Source organism: Phaenicophaeus curvirostris, chromosome 8, assembly GCF_032191515.1.
Source record: "Phaenicophaeus curvirostris isolate KB17595 chromosome 8, BPBGC_Pcur_1.0, whole genome shotgun sequence".
Classification (NCBI taxonomy): Eukaryota; Metazoa; Chordata; class Aves; order Cuculiformes; family Cuculidae; genus Phaenicophaeus; species Phaenicophaeus curvirostris.
Window position 1 is genome coordinate 39,647,061 of NC_091399.1, and position 25,367 is coordinate 39,672,427.

At 45.3% G+C, this 25,367-nt stretch overlaps 1 protein-coding gene across 1 annotated transcript in view; it reads left to right on the plus strand.

Annotated features, from left to right (window-relative positions):
- The window catches only part of LOC138723736 (glutamate-rich protein 3-like), a 28,514-nt gene extending 13,416 nt beyond the window's left edge, over window positions 1-15,098 (plus strand). The window contains exons 10-13 of the mRNA XM_069863096.1: window positions 736-1,028; window positions 3,545-3,748; window positions 10,881-11,018; window positions 12,826-15,098. Coding sequence (XP_069719197.1) covers window positions 736-1,028; window positions 3,545-3,748; window positions 10,881-11,018; window positions 12,826-15,098 — 2,908 coding nt within the window. The remainder of the gene's footprint in view (window positions 1-735; window positions 1,029-3,544; window positions 3,749-10,880; window positions 11,019-12,825) is intronic.
- The last annotated feature ends 10,269 nt before the right edge of the window (window positions 15,099-25,367 follow it).

Here is a 25,367-nt window from a genome sequence, read left to right on the forward strand (position 1 = left end):
GATAGCATCCTGATGCTTGCAGGGCTTAGGGGGTGGCTCTTGGCATTTGCAGGTAAAGTGAATCAGGAGTAGGAACTCTGGCCTCTTACATGAGCCTCCTGACTGTACAAGTTGTGACTCCAGGTTATAGAAGAGGAACACTCTCAAAAGGCCATTCAAATGCTTTGTTTTCTAGCTGTTTACATTTCTGTTAGGTAGGAAAAACAGAAGAGAAACTGAAAAGAATTAAATTTCAATCTCCCATTCCCCCCCACAGTTATTAGAGAAATTAAAAACAAAAGAACCAACAAGTGTTGGCCACAAAACCTGAGTTATTGCTTTACTTGATGTTACAGCAGGATTTGGAGCAAACCTGCCTCTTATATGAGCTCTTCTGCCTTTCTCCGTGATTATATCTTCACAGATCATGTTTGGTGTAGCTTGAGATTAATGGACAGTTTTGATAATTTCAATTTTAATCTGTTTATGTTTCAATTGTTGCCTTTAAGTGCAGATAATGTTACTCTCCTTAAAGCAGGAGCTGCCTCTATGTTTGTGGAGCACTTGAGGACTTTAGGGTCCTTCTCCAAATAAGCCATTATCAGTAACCCTGTTATCTGAGTGGCAATGCAAAGGCAGATAAATATCTGGTTTTACTTCTGATAAAGAGCTAAACAGCTGTGTCTGCTGCCCTTCCATTGTTCACAGGAAGAAAAATGTGATACTTCCCAGTTCTCCTTGGTTTTTTTTTAATAGGTGCATTTTTGCAATGGGTCTGGACAAAAAGCCATCCCCTCCCAAGACAAAGATGGAGAACAATGAGGAAAAGCATGTAGATTCCTGGAGAGATGAAGTGCAGAGTGAGCCAAGTAAAAGCAGTATCGAGCAGAAATCAAGCAAAGATTCAGTGTTAGTCATCTCACCATGTTATGAAGAGAGTGTGGAAACTAGTGAGGACAAAATGGAGACCAGACATGAGTACAGAAAGGAAGAAGAGAAAATATGTGGTTATGAGAGTGAAGATAGTCAGGAAGACACCGGGAAATATGGTACGGTATTCAAAAACAAAAGAAGAGGATGAAAAATGAGAGAGGATGGTTCTGGAGAAGGGATGGGATTGTGGGCCTCCAACTCCACCTGGAACATCCTCTCTTAGGACATCTCATGTGCGAGAAATGTGGTGATGGTAGTGTCGGGGCAAAAAAATCGGTGGGACTCCTTTTGGCCAAGCAAAAGGATGAGAGGGTTTTGCAAGAGCTAAGAAAATGAGTAAGGAGGGTCTGAGAGGCTGAAAGAGGAGCCTGAGGTAGGTGGGAAGGCAGGAGGAACATGGGGCACAGTGGAGGGACAGCAGTGAAGAAGGACGACAGCAGCAGGTGGAGGAGAAGTAGAGAAGAAGGAAGAAAAGGGACTGGGTGTGATTCTGAGGTGAGCTCCTAAGGGAGACAGGGCATCAGCATAAGATGAATGGAGAGAAGAGTGTGACCATAGGGGCAGGAGGTAGAAAATCTCCTGCTGCCTGATGCGAAATGGATGGGAGTGACAAACTGTGAAGGGGAGGAGGCTGAATACTGGGTGTATAAGGGGAGGGAAAGTGGGAAGAGCACATAGCATCAAAAAATCAGCAAGATTTAACTCCAGATGAACTATTTTGGTCTTTTCTCCTGTTGCCAGTGGGAGTGCAATGCTTTGTTCACCTAAGCCTCTTACAAGTCCTTTCTCCACTGCACTGCCCCAAGCACCATTTACCTGACACTTGCCCAAGCCTCCAGCTTCCTTATCTGAGCATTTGTTCCTTCTTCAGGTCTACCGCTTGCCTTTCTTGTGTTCTCTGCTCTGGCCCTGCTGGGGCTATCGTCCTTTCCCTTTACTGAGTGCTCCCATTGCCTGTTGTAACTGGCTGACCTTGCCCTTTTTGCCTGAATCCCATCTTGTTTCAGTTGACAGAGATTTAAAACAAAAAAAAAGACTGGAGAGAGGCTGCCCTTGCTGAAGTTTGTCCAGGGCTGTTTCTTGTGGCAAACAAAGATATTTGTGGTATAAAATATTTGTGATATAAAAATGATGCATGGCAGGTCCAGCTGCATGCTCAGGATGTGCCATTTCCCAGTGCCACCTCAGGCCAGTCGCTGTGGCCAGCAGGCTGCCTCCAACTCTGCCTGCCCCTGTGGGAGAGGTGGTGAGCTCAGGCTGTGCCTCGACTTGCTCCTTATTATAATGCCTTTTTCAGAGAAAGTCAAATTTAGAGAGAGATTTTAATTTTTACTTCCTATTCCTATTTTTACTTTTGTAATTCTGCAGTGCTACTGCTTAGCTTCCTCATTAATCCCTGTGGATGTGTGTTTGTGATTAATCACGCCTTTTTCCTTCCAGGAGGTGGGCACCTTTCTGACAGGTGCCTAAGGAGGCCTCAGTTCCAACAACGCAGTTGGAATCTCAAATGATTTTTTATACAGAAAATGAATCTCCTTATTCCCTTAATTCTCACTGTCTGGGTAATTGTTTATTTGCCTAATTGGTTCTGCATCAGATACTCTTCATTTCTGTCCTTGGCATTCTGTCACTTCAGTACTTGAGAAGCATTGATGGGAAGAAAAAGAGATGAGCAATAAAATTGGAAAGGTGAGAAATGATGGCCCTGAGGGACAGCTGGTGTGTCAGCAGTGGCAGCTCTCCCTCACAATTTAGCTTTGTGGCCTCGCTGCTCTATGTGCGGTGAGCTCACTGTAGCCGTGGAATGACTGAATTTTAAGTGGAAATCACTGACATCCCTGTGTCTGCTGGTGCCTGAGATTTCAAACAGTGCAGCCTTGGCTGGAAAGAGAAGGATTCTTCTATGCGTATGCGTGAAGAAAGTCTTTACCTGTAGATCTGAGCAAAGTCATCTATCAAACATTACAACTCATCAGGCTGGTAGCTTGGAATGAAATCTAGACCTTGTTGATGTAAGAATGCTAATTCTGCGGTAGCGTCATTTGTTTTAGGATTTCACTTGGGACCTGAGTGAGGAGATTAGAGTAATGTGATAACAGACTATTCCTCTGCAGAAGCCTTTGGCTGGATTTAATTAATTCATTTAGTTTGTAAGCCACTTTGTTACTAATTAGCCATGTCAATCCACATTTATCTTACTTTGTGCTACAATATGTTAGCTTTCTCCAGCTTTCTCCATTACTTGTATTTTTTTTTCATCACAACAGATTTTTCTGCTGTAATGAAAATATCTTGCATTTTACTTTTGACTTTGCCCAGCTCTTAATTTTTCTGATCCTTTCAGTGGCTACTGATTTTGTTTGTTTTGTTTTTAATGTGTTAATCATACTTGGTGCATCATTCAGTAACTTTATTACATTTTTGCTACTCTGTCTGTGAAGAACATGATACTTCTTTGATGACAGTGTGCTCCTATGATTCCTATCTGTAGTCTTAGATTCTCTAATGCCTTTAAAAAGAGCAAATGCAAAGGCAAAAGGAGATTACTGAAGCTAACTTCTGTTTGCTTAAAGAGAACTTCATTAGTTGTGAATTCCATTTCCTGTCTCACAGAATGATTGTTTTATTTTAGAGTATGAGGGAGATTTTGAAGCAGATGAAGAAGGTGATGAGGAACAAACTGGCGAGCAGATGAATGGAGTTTCAAGGTCATCTTCAGATGATAAAAACCTTGATTTAGACTACGGAAAGGAGAGTAACTTATCACAGAAGGCAACGCAGGCCTCTGACAGTGAGAAAGATGAAAGTGACAGTGCGTCAGAGGATGATAAACAAGGTTAGTTTTTTTCATAATGAATCTTAGAGAAGTTGACCTAATGCATACTTTACATTTTGTGCATGTCCAGTATGGATGTTGAGTCTGTGTAGGAAACTCATGCAATTCCTACTGAATTTGTAAAAGATGGACATTTTATCTGTTCTTGTTAATTCTGCCATCTGTCACTGAAATGCAGCCAAACCCACTGGCCATGTAAGCATGTGCCAGTCCACAGCAGGCCCTGCAGAACTATTTAGTTACAGAAATGGAGATGGAGCCAGTCAGAAAATTAGCTCTAAATACTTGGGGCAGATCAGCACTTCAGGTCGATGGTCGCTGACACCTGAGAAGCTGTGACTACTTACGCTTCCTGAGGATTTGCGCTTATATCCAAGGAGTCACCAGGAAACCCAACATCCCATCTTGTATTTTAGAAGTGCTGTCTTTAATGGCCCTGAATAGTCAGAACCTCAGCTGTGCCCTTGGGTGCATGACTGACTCAGTCCTGGCCCTGGGAGGAAATGCTGTCAGCTCAGCTGACTGTTCTCCTGCAGCGGTCAGGCGGTTTGGGAGGATCATTCTTCAAGACTGGCTGTTAATGAGCAAGAGCTGGAGTCAGTGAGATAGTCCATGGTTCTTGATCCAAATGTAGGTACAAAAGTGTGCAGTGAAGTGTCCAAGGCAGTCACTATTAATTCAGAAAGATTAAACTGCTCTGGAATCATTTTTCTGTAGAATAAATAGCGTTTCCTGCCATTCACTTTTTTTGGGTCAGCACTTCTAATGTCTAGTGTTTTAAATATTGACCTTCATGCAGTCCAAGTCATACATCTTCATAAATTATCCCAGAGAAAACTTGCAGGCAATTTCTCATTTATTAGACAAACAATGAAATTCCATCCACCACACAGTGAATAAGTCAGGAGTGTCTTTTCCTTCTAGAACAGGGGTTTATTGCCCTCTAACATTTCTCCTCAATGGCTTTGTTAGATCCTGAGCTGACTTACATGCCTCTTGCTTGTCATAATGTACCAAGACTTCTCCATTTACTGCTAGTTTAAAATTAATTGCTTTATCTTCCTTACATTTGACAGTCCTATTGTGCAAACTGTTTCTCGAGTTAAATGGAAACGTTACTTTCACATTTTTGTTTCCCGGTGAATTAAATAAAGGTAATATAACTGTTTGTGAGAAGGTTGAGGCTGCAAGAAAGATGCAGTCTTTCTATAGAGTATAAAATCCAACAGAAATTCAAATGAGGTTTGAAAAATCCTTGCTTATAAAATCACTGCAGTGATCGAAAATAATCTTAATTTATATTTTCTTGTGATTGAACACAAACTGCCTATGATCTGCGATGAAATAGGAGTGATGATAGGAATGGTTGGACTCGATGATCTAAGAGATCTTTTTCAACCTAGTGACTCTGTGATTCTGTGTGATTCTGTGATCTTTTATTCCTTTTTCCTATTTGTTCATTTTTAATATTTCCCCCTTTGTAATAATATCTTTTTATGTTAAGATGTCACTTCATAAGCAATTTAGTCCACAAGATGTGTTCATTTTAAGTGCAGGTTTGTTTTGCATCTACTCATGGAGTCAAGCACAGCACACAAAATGCGTCATTGATGTCCTCAGTGCTCCTTCCTGTGTGATGGAATTGATGTTGAGGCCCCTTGCAGATCCTCCAGCATCCAATGCTGTGCATGCAGAGCATGTGCTGAGGGCAGGGAACTGGTGTGAACTTAATTGTCCGCTGAGACAGGGTGTGGAAGTGTGATCCTGAGGTTGTAACAGATTGCAGCGAATCCAGCCTTGGTCTGTCCCCCTTTGGTGGCGTAGCTGTACTCATAGCGTGCATTCAAAGCAGCCCTGCTGCTATCTTTATATTCTGTTTCTAGCTCTCATCTGTGTTAAATCATGCTAGGCACATGAAAACTGTTCTGGGAGTTCCTTAGCTGTTCTATTTCTTAGCCCTAAAGCGTGACGTGTTTCCCATTGCTTTAAAACTGAGTTGCCATCTGGACTGGCGAGGCTTATACCTGGGTGCGATTTGCCAACTTTGTATAAGCGTAGTTACATAAACACCCTGTGACTTGATCTCTGCAGCCAGAGGCGTGTCCTGTCCAGAGGGACGTTTGCCAGTTTGATCTGGCAAAGTAGGTCTTCATGGGAAGCGTTACTGGGACATTGTGCTGTTGATAGTAACTTGTTTTCTCTTGGCTTGCAGGGGATAACAGAGCTGTGCTGTTTTTTAGATCTGTTACCTACAGAACCTACAGTTCTGTCCTAGAGACAAACACAAACCTATGACCACCTGGAGATTACCTGCGCCCTGTGTCTCTGTGGAATTTAACTTTAACTGCTGCTAGCTTCAACTTTCATCTCCTTGTAACCTGAAATTCCATGTGCTCCGTGCATTTACTGTGCCTTGAATTCATCTGCTGAGCCTTTGACCTGTACTTTTTTTTTAAGAACTCCCTTGCTTTCACTTGAGCTCGTGTGTTAGTATTGGTGGACCAAGATTTTAGACAGCAAGCTTTTGGGCATACACGCTATGTTTTTGTGTTTTGTTTCCGTAATCGGTGCACTAATCCACTTGTAATGGGTGAGTGCTGCTACGGTAGAACTGACTTGCTAATAGTAATAGGACCTGGAGTTTTATAAGTATATGCTGTGGACAGATTCTGTTTCATCTTAGTTCAGTGTATCGTTACACTTGGTCAAGACTATCTGAGTTCATTAGGCCCCTTGGGTCAGTTCAGCACAGTTTTGGAATAATACTCAGGTGCCAAAGATGTTATTTTTGCATACAATGTTATGAATCGGACATGAATCAAGACTGTATAAGACAGACTTTGGCATTCAGATCCCCGTAGGCCATAAGCAGGTGAATAAATTGGAAAGAATCACTGACAATTCCTGTAGTACAATATGTAAACTGCATATTTGAGTTGTTCTGTCACTGAACTTGCTTGTTTGTATGCTTCAGGAGTGATGGTGCTTTCTGGGAGTCTAAACATACGTCTCATCAGAACAGAGGTGCAAAGCCAGTAAAAGCTGGAAGTGCCTGAGATTCGTAACTGGGTGTTGGCTGCCTGGTAATTTGTGCCTGAAATCCATTGCAACAGAGATCCTAGAGGATCCTGCATTGGGTACAACTAGTTATCCTTGCTGCCAGTCTCCGTGATGATGATTAAATTAGAATGAGCGTATGCCTGATGATTTCCCCGGAGATGTAGCTTCTCCGCCCCACCACTGAAGTGTGCTGGGAGGTGCAGCTGTTTCTTTTTGCTACTTTTAAGGAAAATTGAGTTTTCTTGAACTGATACCCTGACATCTATACAAGGCAGTCCATTAGTTTAGAACTTCAGTTTCCATTGAAACACACCTTCTTTGTTCTTGTTTTAAAATTAATGGGAGTAGTTGTCATATTTTAGGGAAGTTTTAGCTTCCATATTTGAGATTTTTTTTTAAAAGCAGTCCTGCCAAGTTTTTCTAATACATTGCAGATGCAAACAATAATTTAAAATGCTACAAAAAATGGCCATGAGCCTTCCTCAGATCCACAGAGGAAGAAGAGGCATAGAGGGTGGAAGACTGCAGCTGTAGGAATTCTGGGCCTGAATTCTGCCTCTGGCCTTTAGGCAGCAGCGAATGCCAAGGAAAAATATAAAAGAAGGGCAAGAATACTGTGATGCGTCTGCACTGTGTCTTCCCACCCCTTTAATTAGCTGGTGTCCAGGGTGGTCTACCAATTGGGCCTAAGCAGATTTTCCTTCCTTGAGTTTGACTAATCTTTTCTTGAACCCATCTGAATGCTGGACACCAGCAGTGCTGTGTATCACTAAACTCTACTGTTCAGCCAAATGTTCGATGAAGAATAGTGCGCTTTTTTTTCCTCGAATATTCCATTTATGAAATTCATATGATGTTGGTGTTACTGCTTTGCAAGTCTGTTGCTGCTAGGTTACCTTGGCTGTCTTGGATGGCTTTTGCTTTTTTGTGCATTCAGAATGCCGACAGGAAAGACACTAACATACTATTAATTGAATAATGCTGAAGTTTTTGAAGATGTTTCCTTCTGGAACCTCTCTCTTCACCTGTGTTAAGGAAAATTCTATTTTAAACACCTTCACCTCTAGGCTCGGATGATTTCATTGAGGACTACTGAAGAAGAAGGAACTTTTAAAACCTAGAAAACAGAGTATTACATTGTGCTACAAAACCAAGGAGGGATCAATGTGTGAAGCTAGTGAACTGGTATTGAGTTAGGCCAAGGCAATAGTGTTGTTCTTTATTAGCATAAATTCCTGTGTGCTTCTATTCAACACACATGGTTTCATGGCTCTAGGTTTGAGCAGAGATCTTCTATCAAATATAGAGAGATTGTCTGTTTTTTTACATAGGTAACAACATTTACTTGTTAGGCAAGTCCTGCACGGTCTCTGCTGCCTGAGATTTAGGTCAAGGAAGGACAAGAGTAATCGTTGAATTATAGAAACTACAGATAGGAATGATTTTCTACACTGCATACAAAGTTGTCCCCATCTACGTGGGGCTTGTCTAGGTATATTTTCTAGCAAATAATAGATTGACAAGAAACTGTGTGTAGAGCAATGAAAGAAAAAGGTAATACCCTTTTTGAGATAAAATGAGCATGCTAAAGAAATATTGTAGGATAACAGCAGTCATGAAGGACTTAGCTTCTTCTAGGTGCATGACACAGATGCTGCAATGATTAAGATTCTAATTAAAAAATTTAAGGACATTTACAGTCTTAAAAGAAATGCAAGATGCTTACAATTTCTGCTACTCCCATCCTCCAAAAGGCTGAGCTCTTAAAGCCTTGAGAGACACTCAGAGGGCTGAAGAGCTTGGACTTTTACCGTGACTGCAGTTCATTCTTGGGCCTCCCAGGTTTCTTCAGGTGGATTTCTCTGCAGGGGTAGGCGTTCTCATCACCCATCCAGCCTGTGTTTGGTTGGGATTGTTGTGGCAGTGTTTCAGCTTTGCTCTAGGAAAACCCATCATGCTCTGCTTGTGACACGTTGTCTCCTAACCAGTGCTGTCATTAACAGCGCAAAACTAATTTATCAGAGAAAACTGTATATGCTGAAGCAAAAGGTGTGAAATTCTTCTCTGGGGTTGTTCAGTTGCAGGCTGAGTCTGGGCATATCACAGCTGGTGGTGTGACAGATCTGTCAGAAGGATGGGAATACTTGGGATGGGGTCCTGCTGCGCATTTTCTGATCTTGCTGTGCTCTTTGTGACAGGGAGATATTGCTGATCCCAAGGGAGAGAATTATTGTGAGCAGTATTTGTCATCTTTCCCTGGGCTCTGTGTTTTGATAGACTGTCAATTCCCTTTTGTCAAATGTCGTGCAGGCAGTGCACTGCAAAGAATGGAAACTGCCAGCTACTCAGACTTCAGGCCTGTAATCAGGTCAGAGTGAAATAGATGCACCACACCTAGCAAAGCATTTGGTATTTCAGCAAGTCATAGAAAGTGCTGTAGGTAGGTATCTCTGCGTGAAGCAGCCAAGGCATGTCCTGGAGTGGAAAGCTTCTTGTCTCCTCTGCAGAGATGGAGTGTTAGAATGACTCAAGCAGGTTGTGTGCTATTACACAGAGACCTTTGTCAGAATCTTGGATCCCAGGAGGAACCTTTTAAGGCTCTCCTGGGACCTTCCCTGCTCAGCTTTCATGGTCCCTTGCAGAGCAGGTCTTCGTGCTTCACCCAGGTGAAATGTCACAGCAAGGAGTGAAGCTATCACTATCCTTTGAGACCTGTGATACAGGAAAAAAAGTTGTTTGTGCTGAGCAAGTGCCTCTTGTACTATAGACCGAAATGGTCTTTTAAAAGTTTTCTCACAAGTCTATTCAGGGCTGTGCAGGTGCAGGGTACTGATGGGGTAGAAAGGATGGGTGTAAACATAAAGTATGAGGAACGACAGGAGGAAGAGGAAGAAAGAAATCAAAACAAAAATGAAAAAAAAAAAGAAAAATAACATATACAAGGCTGAGGAGCAAGGCAGTATCAATGGTGTAGAAAAAAGCAACCTCCTAGGAAAAAGGTGGGAAAGCACAGGATGTGCACCGGTAAGAGAGAGGCAGGGATCTGGGAAGAGAAGAGTGCAAAGTTGTGACAGGGCAGATAAGTTTTCTCACTGCAAGCCAGTGGGAACAAAAACCTCTCCTGTTCTTCGACCTTTCAGAGCCCTGACTAACTCTGAAGCAGCAGACAGATTAAATTGCATATAGACAGCAACATGTATAAAAAATCAGTCTCTTAAGAATTGATAGCCATTTTTTTTTAATAAACTACCAGAGGGAACATCCTGCCACATGCAAAGATGCATGATTTCACTATAATGTGCCCAGAAATTACAATGATCCATAGAATTGTAGAATTGTAGAATCACAGAATGGTTTGGGTTGGAAAGGATCTTAAAGATCTGAAGGGACTGGACAGTGTACATAGCTGGAATACTCCTCATAAAGAGGCTGTTTAGTATTACTAGGTTGAAAGTCATACACTTAATCATCCAGCAAATCATAAAGTAAAAATGGAAGTGGAAGCACAATCTTAGTAATCATTTCAAATGTCTGACTTGACTGTGAAGAATTGCAAGCATTGCATTTTCAGAACAGAAAACACTTCCTCACTTATTTATTGATAAGCATAGGTCTTCAGAAATATGTTAGTTTGGGGAATTGAGGAATCATCAGAACTGTAGTTGGAAACATCACGTAGAATTTGTTGTTTATGTTTTTTAAGTATTCATAGAACATTAATAATGTTATATCTAGAAAAAACCATTGTTGCTTGTATGTTGGACCTCTCTCAGCCTGCCTGAGGAAAGCAATCTCACTGTTTTGTGAAAATGTGGAAGTTTGCTGCTCTGTGTTTTGGTAGATGCTAATGCATGAATTTCACCTTGGAATTTTAATAGTTTTCTCCATTTGGTTGTAACCTATGTTAAAATTTTTTTTTTTACTGGTGAAGATTTACATGGCTCAAATTGAGTTTGCCCTAATATTAAATTTCTAAATTTTAAACCAAGCTGAGGTAGCTGCGTGCCTTCTTCTCCCCTTTTGCTTTTTAATGGTTTCTTTCATGCTTCCTCTTTTTTTAATTTTGTGTTAGGTTGCAAGCCAATCCAGGAGGAACTAGCAAAGGTGATTGGAAATGATCTTCATGTGAATTCTGAACCTGAACCTAGCGATTCCCACGCAGATGAGGAAGAAGAGAACATAACAAATACAGACTGTGGTGCCAAAGAAGGTGAAATTGGCTGTTGATCAGGAATGTGGATTAAATCTTATTCCCCTGAAATCTTTTTATAGAAGTATTTGCCCTTTCCCTTTCCTTTCTAGGCTATCAAACACTCCTTGTGCTCTTCTCTTTCCTAACTTGTATAAAATTGGGTGATCACTAGCTAGGTTCTGTAGTCATGTAAAATTAATACTTTCTTTGGTAGTCATAGTGGCCATAGGTAAGGAATCCAGGCCATGAAAAAATTGGCTACCAGTCAAGACAACAGCTGCAGAAAGCAGGAATCTAGTGAGTTTCTCTTTGCTTTCAGGTAGCATGGGGCCTCCCTGGGAAATGTATTGTCAAGACAGGTAGGATGGGACTGTTTGCATAGGATGCGAATGACAGACTAGGAATGAAGCTGCACTGCAGACTTGATCTCCATGCTGTTTGTCTCCCAAACTCATCTCCCTGTTGGCAGTTGGCATAATTGACGATTGGGAAATCTCACACACAGCAAAGTTAATTTACTCTGGCTAATGATTATAAATAGTTATGCCACACACAGCACAGCCTTTGATTTCTTTTAGACAAAGTGAACAAATCATGTCTTTTACAGGGACTTGCAAAATCTGTTGCATTAGACTCAGTCCAATAGTAGCAGCTGGACAATTTGGACGCTGTGCTTTTGTGTATATACCATGTGTCTGAAGGAGTCGCCCAAATGCTTCTTAGATATTGTCAGCCTTGGTGCCATGACTGCTTCCCTGGGGAGCTGATCCAGTGCTCCACCACCCTCTAGGTGAAGAACTTTTTCCTTATGTCCACCTAACCATCTCCTGGTGAATCTTCCTAACTCCCTCGGCATTCCTTCTTTTTGCAATGGGTAGAAAATCAGGCCTTTACATTCCCTTGACAGCAACATTTACACCACTTCTTTCTATCGAAATGCTCAAACAATCCAATGGTACAAAGAGATTTTGAGAAAAGAAATACCAGAAACACTGTAACCTGATAAAATCTTGTACCTAACTGCAAATCTGAAGGTTCCCAGCAAGCGAATGAAGCCAACTCTATGGAAGGCACATGGAGTGTGATGAGCATCATCAGCTGCCACACACATGCCAGCAGGCACTGAGATCTGGGAGCGCCAGGCAGAAATCAGAGACAAATCGGGGAAGACATGGATCCTCGCTCCTTTCAGTGACACAAGACTTCTCATTTTCTAAAGAATAGGAACCTTCCACATTTGTGCCAAGCAGCGGTGCCGCAGTACAGACTGCAGGGTGCCTGCTCAGGGACAGACCCTGGAGCACCCGGTTCAATGGAGGAATTGCTGTAAAATTCCCAGGGGGCAGGAATTATTTCCCTTGATGTAATCACAGAACCCGTGGGAAGCAATTATCCATTTTGCATGAACAACTGAGTAGTATTCTTCCTGTGTGTGCATGTTTTACAACAGCAATTTACCACCTATTTCTTAATTTTTGAATGTTGCTGTCAAGCTTAGAGCTATTTCATACACACACCTGAGCTTCCCGCTAGGCAGGTGAGGGAGGGAGGGAGACTAGGCAAGGCAGGCCGAACTGTCAGACTTGATAGCTGGTCATGCATCAACATTTTTCCTCAAATTAGTTATGCCAGATGCCAGAATGGCAGCAGTAGAACAGAACACAGGTGCGTGATGAGAAGTAGCACAGCAAGTTTTCTTCTCATCACCATGCTGATGTACCTTCATTGCTTGGGAGAGACAGAATCTTTAATAATAACCCCATAAACCAGCCTTAATGCTAACACAGTTCTCAATAAAACTAATGTTTTGATTAATTCTTAATAGCGGCAGATGGAGCTTTCTTGGCAGAAGGAACAAGAACACTTGATGTGCAGAAGGCAGCAGAACAAGTGGTACGAGAAGGGCACATGATAGACGAGAGAGAAGCACTTGAGAAGGAAGATTTTGTTACTGAGGGAGGAGATGTTTGCACTGAAGAGGCAGGAGAAGAAATGGCACGGATGGGAGATTTTCTTCCCAAGGAAGACACAGTAGCTGTGATGCTGGTGGAGGGTCAGCTTGCGGTGGAGGAATCTGCTCCTGAGGACAGCACCATGGCAGAAGAAGATCCCAAAGGCATGGGGACAGGGAAGGGAATGGAGTCTGGTGTAGAGGTGGCATGCGGGGAGCAGGAAGTTTTGATGGAGGGGACGGAGAGTGAGGCAGCACTGGGAGTGCAGACACCTACGGGAAAGGAGCTGGCAGGGGCACTGCTATGCAGGGAGGCAGATGGAGTGGTGTCTGAGAGGGCAGAGGTGGCTGCGGAAGTCTCTGAGGGAAAAGAGGCTTCAGAAGAGGTCTCTGAAGCAAAGGAAGCTGTGGAGGCCACAGAGCCTCTGATGGAGAAGGTGGTGGATGAGATGGTGTCTGAGGCAGAGGAGGCTGTGGAAGTCTCTGAGGGAAAAGAGGCTGCAGAAGAGGTCTCTGAAGCAAAGGAAGCCGTGGGGGCCACAGAGCCTCTGATGGAGAAGGTGGTGGATGCGATGGTGTCTGAGGCAGAGGAGGCTATGGAGGAGGGTGGTTCTGCAGGGAAAGACATTGTGGCGGATGCTGTATCTGAGGGAGAGGAGGCTGTGGAGGACGCTCGTGTGGCAGAAGATATTACCAGGGTAGTTGGCCCTGAAGGAGATGAGGCTGTGGAGGACGCTCGTGTGGCAGAAGATATTACCAGGGTAGTTGGCCCTGAAGGAGATGAGGCTGTAGAGGAAGCCATTTCTGAAAGGGACGAGGATGCGGAGAAGCCTGAGGTTCTTCTGGAAACACTAGGGGATACCAATTTTCACACAGGAGAAGCAACACTTAGGGGAGTAGACTTTGTGAAACCAAATGAGTTTTCACAGCTGAAAGCAGCAGGGGAAGAGCAGATCGAAATGGGGGAAGCTGCCATAGGAGCTGCAACATCTGAGACTGACAAGGCATCAGAGGTAGAAAGGAACTCTCTCAGTGCAGAGGATGCAGTGAAGGAGTCTGTGGATTCTGAGAAGGGTTCCCTGTGGCAGGTAGCACCTGGATTCAAGGCACTGGTGGATGCTGGAGGAAATCCTATAAGTGAAGTGTCTTCTCCATTGGAGGAGACCACAGCAGCTGGGGAGGAGGAGGGCTTAGCAGAAACATGTTCAAGTGGAACCCCATCTCTAGGCAGCAAAGCAAAGAAAGAGCATGCAATGGAAGAAAGACTTGTTGGAGAGGTGATGGGTTTATTTGCAGAGAAAGGCAGAACAGAGTCAGGAGGCAGAGAGGGGACTATAAGTGGAGCAGCAGGTCCAAGTGAGCTGGTAGATGGGAAGGAGGGATCACTGGACGGTGCAAAAGAGAGAAGGAAGGAGAAGTTTTCTGATGAGGGGGTGATGGATGGAGCAGCTCTGCCTGCCGCAGTTCTGAGTGTGGGCAGGATGGGGGAGGCAAGGCTGGTGGCCTTTGCTGTGGTGGGTGGCCGGGCTGGGCTAGGGACTCTGGCTGAGACAGCAGCGGGACAGGAGATGGCAAGGTGCGGCAGGGTGGATGAAGGGGCGGTGGTGCAGGCGAAGGTGGTGGGAGTGGCGTGGAGGGGACTGAGTGTGATGGAGGCAGCAGCTCCTGAAGGGGTGTCAGCTGAGGAAAGGGGCACAGCCTGGGAGACTGGGAGGGATGGGGAAGGAGGTGTGGCAAATGGAGCCGTGGACAGCAGGCAAGGGGCAAACTGGGAGACGGCACTGGGGTGCGAGGAAAGAAGGCCAGTGCCAGCGGATGAGGCAGGCTGGGAGTGGAGCACAGCACGTCCCCTGTCTGCACAGCATGAAGAACCATGTGGAACAACGTCCCTTGGAAAGCAGCCGATGTCAGAAACCTCCCTGAGCACCCCTGCACATGGGGATGGGGGAACAGGGCCAACAGGGAGACAGCCTGCGAGAGGAGAAGGTCTATGTCTGGGCACCCAGCCACAGCCAGCAGCTCCTGGGACAGGGGTAGATGAGGATGAGGATGGGTCACAGGAGGGGGCAGAGCAGGCGGGAGTGAAAGCTGAGGGGGAGCAGCCACGCCTCTGTGAAAACATGGGAGAAAGAGAAGGCAGCATCTAGCAGCAGGACGGTGAGTTCTGTGGTGGGGTGGACTTTTTGAGGCGGTGGGAGCTTCCCGGAGCCGGGAAAATCCCAGAAAAATAAAAAACCCAGGCGGGGGTCCTGACAGCCCCTACACGCCGGTCCCGCGCGGTGCCTGACGGGAGGGGGCGGTCCCGGCAGCTACCGCGGGAGATTTAAACGGCGCCCCTGGGAGCACGGCGAAGAGGAGCGTGGCAAAGAGGTGCGGGGCAGTTTGAGCGGGCAGGGCGAGAAGGCAGGGCGCAGAGAGGACCTAGAGACTAGAGAGAAGACACCGAAGACCATGGTGGCCACCCGTCAGAAGGCTAAAGCTGCTCCGTGTGCTGCAGCAGGCAGGGTGGATGCTGCCACCCAGACAGAGCCACAGTGGGTGCATGCAGCTACCCAGACCCTGGGCTGCAGGCGGTGCCCCCCTCCCACACCGGCTCGTGCCTCTGGTCCTGGCCCCACTTGTGAAAGCTGCGCTCGAGTGGGGGAACTCCTTCACATGGTGAAGGAGCTAAGAGAGGAGGTGAAGAGACTGAGGACCATCAGGGAGTGTGAGAGGGAGATTGACCAGTGGAGCAGGGCCCTCTCACAAACTCAGCAGCCTGCTGGGGCTGGAGTGTCCGAACATCATCCACCTGCAAACTGCAGGGTTGGGGGAACAAGAGATGGGGAATGGCAGCAAGTTCCTGCCAGAGGAAGGAAACCTACTCCCCTCACCCATACAGCAAAGCCCCAGATCCCCCTGGCGAACAAGTACCAGGTGCTGCAGGTGGAATCCAGCCCTGAGAATGAGGATGGTGGCTCCCACAGCCTAGAATCCTTCCCTAGGCTGCACCATTCTCAGAAAAAGATAAAAACATCCTCCATCAAGAAGAAGAGGAGGGTGATTGTTGTAGGGGACTCCCTCCTAAAAGGAACGGAGGGACCCATTTGCAGACCGGACCCGCTCCACAGAGAGGTCTGCTGCTTACCGGGGGCATCAGGGAAGGAGGTAGCTAGAAAACTTCCTTCCCTGGTTCACGAGACAGACTACTATCCTCTGATAGTAGTCCAAACTGGTAATGATGACCTAACAAACAAAAAGGCCAAAGCCATCAAGAATGGCTTCAGGGCAATTGGGAAAGTGATGGAGGGCTCTGGGGCACAAGTAGTATTCTGCTCCATCCCAATGCTAAATAGAGAGGAGGGGGAAGCCATGATGAAGAATTCGATTAATACCTGGCTCCGAGCCTGGTGCGAGGAGAGGGGCTTTGGCTTTTTTGATCATGGGGGGGCTCACGCACCCCCAGGCTTTCTCGCTAAGGGCGGGACACATGGGTCTCCTAGGGGGGCTAAAGCCCTTGCCAGAAACCTAGCCAAGCTCATAAATCGAGCTTTAAACTAGATGTGAAGGGGGAGGGGGTTGAGCCCAGGCTAGACAGGAACGAGCCTGGACGTGGGGAATTGGTGATTGGGAGAGGGTGCGCGGGCGAGGACCACCAGTACCTCACTGCACAAAAAGTGGGGGAGAACACACCTCGGGGTGTTAAGGGAGATGCAGGCACTCTGGTGTCAACTACTCCAGTTACCAGGCAGTTGGGAACGAACCCTGTTCCCTCTAGGAGGGCTGAAGGCTCGGCAGCTCAGCTGAAGTGCATTTACACCAATGCACGCAGCATGGGAAATAAGAAGGAAGAGCTGGTAGCTGTCGTAGGGCAAGGGGCCTATGATGTTGTTGCCATCACGGAAACGTGGTGGGACGACTCATATAACTGGAGTACGGCTATGGTGGGGTATAAGCTTTTCAGGCGGGACAGGAAGGGTAGGAGAGGAGGTGGGGTAGCCCTCTTTGTAAAGGAGGACTTGGACATCACTGAGATGGATTGTGGAGATGAGGAGGTTGAGTGCCTGTGGGTCAAAATCAGAGGAGCCCACCAGAAGGTAGATTTTGTGATGGGAGTCTGTTACAGACCACCCAACCAAGGAGAAGCAGCTGATGAGCTCTTCTATAAACAGCTGCGGTCAATCTGTAGATCAATGCCTCTGGTTCTGGTGGGAGACTTCAATCTTCCTGATATCTGCTGGGTGTACAACACAGCAGAAAGGAAGCAGTCTAGGAGGTTCCTGGAGTGCGTGGGAGATAACTTCCTTGCACAGTTGGTGAATGAACCAACCAGGGAAGGCGCCCTCCTGGACCTCCTGTTGGTGAACAGAGAAGGCCTTGTAGGGGATGTGGCGGTAGGTGGACGCCTAGGACTAAGCGACCATGAGATTATAAAATTTTCTGTTCTAGGTGAAGTGAAGAGGGTGGTTAGCAAGACGGTAACATTAAATTTCCAGAGGGCAGACTTTGATCTCTTCAGCAAGCTGGTTGGTGAAGTCTCATGGGAGACAGTACTCAAGGGCAAGGGAGCCCAGGAGGGCTGGGAGCTCTTCAAAGGGGTGGTCCTAGCAGCTCAGGAGAAAGCCATCCCCGTGGTCCGGAAAAAAAGCCGGCAGGGGAGAAAGCCAGCTTGGTTGAATAGAGAGATCTTGAGGGATATCAAGAAGAAAAGAAATGTTTATGGGCTCTGGAAGAAGGGACAGGCCTCTTGGGTGGACTACAGGAGGGAAGTGAGATTGTGTAGGGAAAAAATCAGAAGGGCTAAGGCTCAGCTAGAAATTGGATTGGCCAAGTCAGTGAAAGATAACAAAAAATCTTTCTACAAATATATAAATAATAAAAGGCGGACTAGGGAGACCATACAGTCCCTATTGGACACAGAAGGGACAACAGTAACGGGATGAGGAAAAGACTGAGGTACTTAATGCCTTCTTTGCCTCAGTCTTTAGTCGTAAGGAGGGTCGTTCTGTCTGTGTACAAACCCAGGAGCTAGAGGAGCATAATGAGGCTCCCATGATCCAAGAGGAGGTGGTCAGAGACTTGCTAGCCCGACTGGACAGTCACAAGTCTATGGGGCCGGACGGGATTCACCCTAGGGTACTGAAGGAGCTGGCGGATGTGCTGGCCAAACCCCTTTCCATCATCTTCCAACAGTCCTGGAAGACTGGGAAAGTCCCACTGGACTGGAGGCTGGCTGATGTTGTGCCCATCTACAAAAAGGGCCGCAGGGAGGACCCAGGAAACTACAGGCCTGTCAGTCTGACCTCAGTGCCAGGGAAAGTCATGGAACAGGTGATCTTGAGTGCTATCATGAAGCACATGCAAGAGAACCGGGTGATCAGGCCCAGTCAACATGGGTTCACAAAAGGCAGGTCTTGCCAGACTAACCTGATCGCCTTCTATGACAAAGTGACCCGGCTACTGGATGAGGGAAAGGCTGTGGATGTGGTCTTCCTGGACTTCAGCAAAGCCTTTGACACAGTTTCTCACAGCGTTCTGCTTGAGAAACTGTCAGCCTCTGGGCTGGACAGGCGCACACTCTCCTGGGTGGAAAACTGGTTGGATGGCCGGGCCCAGGAGTGGTGGGAAATGGTGTGAAATCCAGCTGGAGGCCAGTGACAAGTGGGGTTCCCCAGGGCTCAGTGCTGGGTCCAGCCCTGTTCAACGTCTTCATCAATGATCTGGATGAAGGCATCGAGTGCACCCTTAGCAAGTTTGCGGATGACACTAAGCTGGGTGGAAGTGTCGATCTGCTGGAGGGTCGGGAGGCTCTGCAAAGGGATCTGAACAGGCTGGACCGCTGGGCAGAGTCCAATGGCATGAGGTTTAACAAGGCCAAATGCCGGGTCCTGCACTTGGGGCACAACAACCCTATGCAGTGCTACAGACTGGGAGAAGTCTGTCTAGAAAGCTGCCTGGAGGAGAGGGACCTGGGTGTGTTGGTTGACAGCCGACTGAATATGAGCCAGCAGTGTGCCCAGGTGGCCAAGAAGGCCAATGGCATCTTGGCTTGTATCAGAAACGGCGTGACCAGCAGGTCCAGGGAGGTTATCCTCCCTCTGTACTCGGCACTGGTGAGACCGCTCCTCGAATACTGTGTTCAGTTCTGGGCCCCTCACCACAAGAAGGATGTTGAGGCTCTGGAGAGAGTCCAGAGAAGAGCAACAAAGCTGGTGAAAGGGCTGGAGAACAGGCCTTATGAGGAGCGGCTGAGAGAGCTGGGGTTGTTTAGCCTGGAGAAGAGGAGGCTCCGAGCCTGGTGCGAGGAGAGGGGCTTTGGCTTTTTTGATCATGGGGGGGCTCACGCACCCCCAGGCTTTCTCGCTAAGGGCGGGACACATGGGTCTCCTAGGGGGGCTAAAGCCCTTGCCAGAAACCTAGCCAAGCTCATAAATCGAGCTTTAAACTAGATGTGAAGGGGGAGGGGGTTGAGCCCAGGCTAGACAGGAACGAGCCTGGACGTGGGGAATTGGTGATTGGGAGAGGGTGCGCGGGCGAGGACCACCAGTACCTCACTGCACAAAAAGTGGGGGAGAACACACCTCGGGGTGTTAAGGGAGATGCAGGCACTCTGGTGTCAACTACTCCAGTTACCAGGCAGTTGGGAACGAACCCTGTTCCCTCTAGGAGGGCTGAAGGCTCGGCAGCCTAGTTATCCTTGCTGCCAGTCTCCATGATGATGATTAAATTAGAATGAGCGTATGCCTGATGACTTCCCCGGAGATGTAGCTTCTCCGCCCCACCACTGAAGTGTGCTGGGAGGTGCAGCTGTTTCTTTTTGCTACTTTTAAGGAAAATTGAGTTTTCTTGAACTGATACCCTGACATCTATACAAGGCAGTCCATTAGTTTAGAACTTCAGTTTCCATTGAAACACACCTTCTTTGTTCTTGTTTTAAAATTAATGGGAGTAGTTGTCATATTTTAGGGAAGTTTTAGCTTCCATATTTGAGATTTTTTTTTAAAAGCAGTCCTGCCAAGTTTTTCTAATACATTGCAGATGCAAACAATAATTTAAAATGCTACAAAAAATGGCCATGAGCCTTCCTCAGATCCACAGAGGAAGAAGAGGCATAGAGGGTGGAAGACTGCAGCTGTAGGAATTCTGGGCCTGAATTCTGCCTCTGGCCTTTAGGCAGCAGCGAATGCCAAGGAAAAATATAAAAGAAGGGCAAGAATACTGTGATGCGTCTGCACTGTGTCTTCCCACCCCTTTAATTAGCTGGTGTCCAGGGTGGTCTACCAATTGGGCCTAAGCAGATTTTCCTTCCTTGAGTTTGACTAATCTTTTCTTGAACCCATCTGAATGCTGGACACCAGCAGTGCTGTGTATCACTAAACTCTACTGTTCAGCCAAATGTTCGATGAAGAATAGTGCGCTTTTTTTTCCTCGAATATTCCATTTATGAAATTCATATGATGTTGGTGTTACTGCTTTGCAAGTCTGTTGCTGCTAGGTTACCTTGGCTGTCTTGGATGGCTTTTGCTTTTTTGTGCATTCAGAATGCCGACAGGAAAGACACTAACATACTATTAATTGAATAATGCTGAAGTTTTTGAAGATGTTTCCTTCTGGAACCTCTCTCTTCACCTGTGTTAAGGAAAATTCTATTTTAAACACCTTCACCTCTAGGCTCGGATGATTTCATTGAGGACTACTGAAGAAGAAGGAACTTTTAAAACCTAGAAAACAGAGTATTACATTGTGCTACAAAACCAAGGAGGGATCAATGTGTGAAGCTAGTGAACTGGTATTGAGTTAGGCCAAGGCAATAGTGTTGTTCTTTATTAGCATAAATTCCTGTGTGCTTCTATTCAACACACATGGTTTCATGGCTCTAGGTTTGAGCAGAGATCTTCTATCAAATATAGAGAGATTGTCTGTTTTTTTACATAGGTAACAACATTTACTTGTTAGGCAAGTCCTGCACGGTCTCTGCTGCCTGAGATTTAGGTCAAGGAAGGACAAGAGTAATCGTTGAATTATAGAAACTACAGATAGGAATGATTTTCTACACTGCATACAAAGTTGTCCCCATCTACGTGGGGCTTGTCTAGGTATATTTTCTAGCAAATAATAGATTGACAAGAAACTGTGTGTAGAGCAATGAAAGAAAAAGGTAATACCCTTTTTGAGATAAAATGAGCATGCTAAAGAAATATTGTAGGATAACAGCAGTCATGAAGGACTTAGCTTCTTCTAGGTGCATGACACAGATGCTGCAATGATTAAGATTCTAATTAAAAAATTTAAGGACATTTACAGTCTTAAAAGAAATGCAAGATGCTTACAATTTCTGCTACTCCCATCCTCCAAAAGGCTGAGCTCTTAAAGCCTTGAGAGACACTCAGAGGGCTGAAGAGCTTGGACTTTTACCGTGACTGCAGTTCATTCTTGGGCCTCCCAGGTTTCTTCAGGTGGATTTCTCTGCAGGGGTAGGCGTTCTCATCACCCATCCAGCCTGTGTTTGGTTGGGATTGTTGTGGCAGTGTTTCAGCTTTGCTCTAGGAAAACCCATCATGCTCTGCTTGTGACACGTTGTCTCCTAACCAGTGCTGTCATTAACAGCGCAAAACTAATTTATCAGAGAAAACTGTATATGCTGAAGCAAAAGGTGTGAAATTCTTCTCTGGGGTTGTTCAGTTGCAGGCTGAGTCTGGGCATATCACAGCTGGTGGTGTGACAGATCTGTCAGAAGGATGGGAATACTTGGGATGGGGTCCTGCTGCGCATTTTCTGATCTTGCTGTGCTCTTTGTGACAGGGAGATATTGCTGATCCCAAGGGAGAGAATTATTGTGAGCAGTATTTGTCATCTTTCCCTGGGCTCTGTGTTTTGATAGACTGTCAATTCCCTTTTGTCAAATGTCGTGCAGGCAGTGCACTGCAAAGAATGGAAACTGCCAGCTACTCAGACTTCAGGCCTGTAATCAGGTCAGAGTGAAATAGATGCACCACACCTAGCAAAGCATTTGGTATTTCAGCAAGTCATAGAAAGTGCTGTAGGTAGGTATCTCTGCGTGAAGCAGCCAAGGCATGTCCTGGAGTGGAAAGCTTCTTGTCTCCTCTGCAGAGATGGAGTGTTAGAATGACTCAAGCAGGTTGTGTGCTATTACACAGAGACCTTTGTCAGAATCTTGGATCCCAGGAGGAACCTTTTAAGGCTCTCCTGGGACCTTCCCTGCTCAGCTTTCATGGTCCCTTGCAGAGCAGGTCTTCGTGCTTCACCCAGGTGAAATGTCACAGCAAGGAGTGAAGCTATCACTATCCTTTGAGACCTGTGATACAGGAAAAAAAGTTGTTTGTGCTGAGCAAGTGCCTCTTGTACTATAGACCGAAATGGTCTTTTAAAAGTTTTCTCACAAGTCTATTCAGGGCTGTGCAGGTGCAGGGTACTGATGGGGTAGAAAGGATGGGTGTAAACATAAAGTATGAGGAACGACAGGAGGAAGAGGAAGAAAGAAATCAAAACAAAAATGAAAAAAAAAAAAGAAAAATAACATATACAAGGCTGAGGAGCAAGGCAGTATCAATGGTGTAGAAAAAAGCAACCTCCTAGGAAAAAGGTGGGAAAGCACAGGATGTGCACCGGTAAGAGAGAGGCAGGGATCTGGGAAGAGAAGAGTGCAAAGTTGTGACAGGGCAGATAAGTTTTCTCACTGCAAGCCAGTGGGAACAAAAACCTCTCCTGTTCTTCGACCTTTCAGAGCCCTGACTAACTCTGAAGCAGCAGACAGATTAAATTGCATATAGACAGCAACATGTATAAAAAATCAGTCTCTTAAGAATTGATAGCCATTTTTTTTTAATAAACTACCAGAGGGAACATCCTGCCACATGCAAAGATGCATGATTTCACTATAATGTGCCCAGAAATTACAATGATCCATAGAATTGTAGAATTGTAGAATCACAGAATGGTTTGGGTTGGAAAGGATCTTAAAGATCTGAAGGGACTGGACAGTGTACATAGCTGGAATACTCCTCATAAAGAGGCTGTTTAGTATTACTAGGTTGAAAGTCATACACTTAATCATCCAGCAAATCATAAAGTAAAAATGGAAGTGGAAGCACAATCTTAGTAATCATTTCAAATGTCTGACTTGACTGTGAAGAATTGCAAGCATTGCATTTTCAGAACAGAAAACACTTCCTCACTTATTTATTGATAAGCATAGGTCTTCAGAAATATGTTAGTTTGGGGAATTGAGGAATCATCAGAACTGTAGTTGGAAACATCACGTAGAATTTGTTGTTTATGTTTTTTAAGTATTCATAGAACATTAATAATGTTATATCTAGAAAAAACCATTGTTGCTTGTATGTTGGACCTCTCTCAGCCTGCCTGAGGAAAGCAGTCTCACTGTTTTGTGAAAATGTGGAAGTTTGCTGCTCTGTGTTTTGGTAGATGCTAATGCATGAATTTCACCTTGGAATTTTAATAGTTTTCTCCATTTGGTTGTAACCTATGTTAAAATTTTTTTTTTTACTGGTGAAGATTTACATGGCTCAAATTGAGTTTGCCCTAATATTAAATTTCTAAATTTTAAACCAAGCTGAGGTAGCTGCGTGCCTTCTTCTCCCCTTTTGCTTTTTAATGGTTTCTTTCATGCTTCCTCTTTTTTTAATTTTGTGTTAGGTTGCAAGCCAATCCAGGAGGAACTAGCAAAGGTGATTGGAAATGATCTTCATGTGAATTCTGAACCTGAACCTAGCGATTCCCACGCAGATGAGGAAGAAGAGAACATAACAAATACAGACTGTGGTGCCAAAGAAGGTGAAATTGGCTGTTGATCAGGAATGTGGATTAAATCTTATTCCCCTGAAATCTTTTTATAGAAGTATTTGCCCTTTCCCTTTCCTTTCTAGGCTATCAAACACTCCTTGTGCTCTTCTCTTTCCTAACTTGTATAAAATTGGGTGATCACTAGCTAGGTTCTGTAGTCATGTAAAATTAATACTTTCTTTGGTAGTCATAGTGGCCATAGGTAAGGAATCCAGGCCATGAAAAAATTGGCTACCAGTCAAGACAACAGCTGCAGAAAGCAGGAATCTAGTGAGTTTCTCTTTGCTTTCAGGTAGCATGGGGCCTCCCTGGGAAATGTATTGTCAAGACAGGTAGGATGGGACTGTTTGCATAGGATGCGAATGACAGACTAGGAATGAAGCTGCACTGCAGACTTGATCTCCATGCTGTTTGTCTCCCAAACTCATCTCCCTGTTGGCAGTTGGCATAATTGACGATTGGGAAATCTCACACACAGCAAAGTTAATTTACTCTGGCTAATGATTATAAATAGTTATGCCACACACAGCACAGCCTTTGATTTCTTTTAGACAAAGTGAACAAATCATGTCTTTTACAGGGACTTGCAAAATCTGTTGCATTAGACTCAGTCCAATAGTAGCAGCTGGACAATTTGGACGCTGTGCTTTTGTGTATATACCATGTGTCTGAAGGAGTCGCCCAAATGCTTCTTAGATATTGTCAGCCTTGGTGCCATGACTGCTTCCCTGGGGAGCTGATCCAGTGCTCCACCACCCTCTAGGTGAAGAACTTTTTCCTTATGTCCACCTAACCATCTCCTGGTGAATCTTCCTAACTCCCTCGGCATTCCTTCTTTTTGCAATGGGTAGAAAATCAGGCCTTTACATTCCCTTGACAGCAACATTTACACCACTTCTTTCTATCGAAATGCTCAAACAATCCAATGGTACAAAGAGATTTTGAGAAAAGAAATACCAGAAACACTGTAACCTGATAAAATCTTGTACCTAACTGCAAATCTGAAGGTTCCCAGCAAGCGAATGAAGCCAACTCTATGGAAGGCACATGGAGTGTGATGAGCATCATCAGCTGCCACACACATGCCAGCAGGCACTGAGATCTGGGAGCGCCAGGCAGAAATCAGAGACAAATCGGGGAAGACATGGATCCTCGCTCCTTTCAGTGACACAAGACTTCTCATTTTCTAAAGAATAGGAACCTTCCACATTTGTGCCAAGCAGCGGTGCCGCAGTACAGACTGCAGGGTGCCTGCTCAGGGACAGACCCTGGAGCACCCGGTTCAATGGAGGAATTGCTGTAAAATTCCCAGGGGGCAGGAATTATTTCCCTTGATGTAATCACAGAACCCGTGGGAAGCAATTATCCATTTTGCATGAACAACTGAGTAGTATTCTTCCTGTGTGTGCATGTTTTACAACAGCAATTTACCACCTATTTCTTAATTTTTGAATGTTGCTGTCAAGCTTAGAGCTATTTCATACACACACCTGAGCTTCCCGCTAGGCAGGTGAGGGAGGGAGGGAGACTAGGCAAGGCAGGCCGAACTGTCAGACTTGATAGCTGGTCATGCATCAACATTTTTCCTCAAATTAGTTATGCCAGATGCCAGA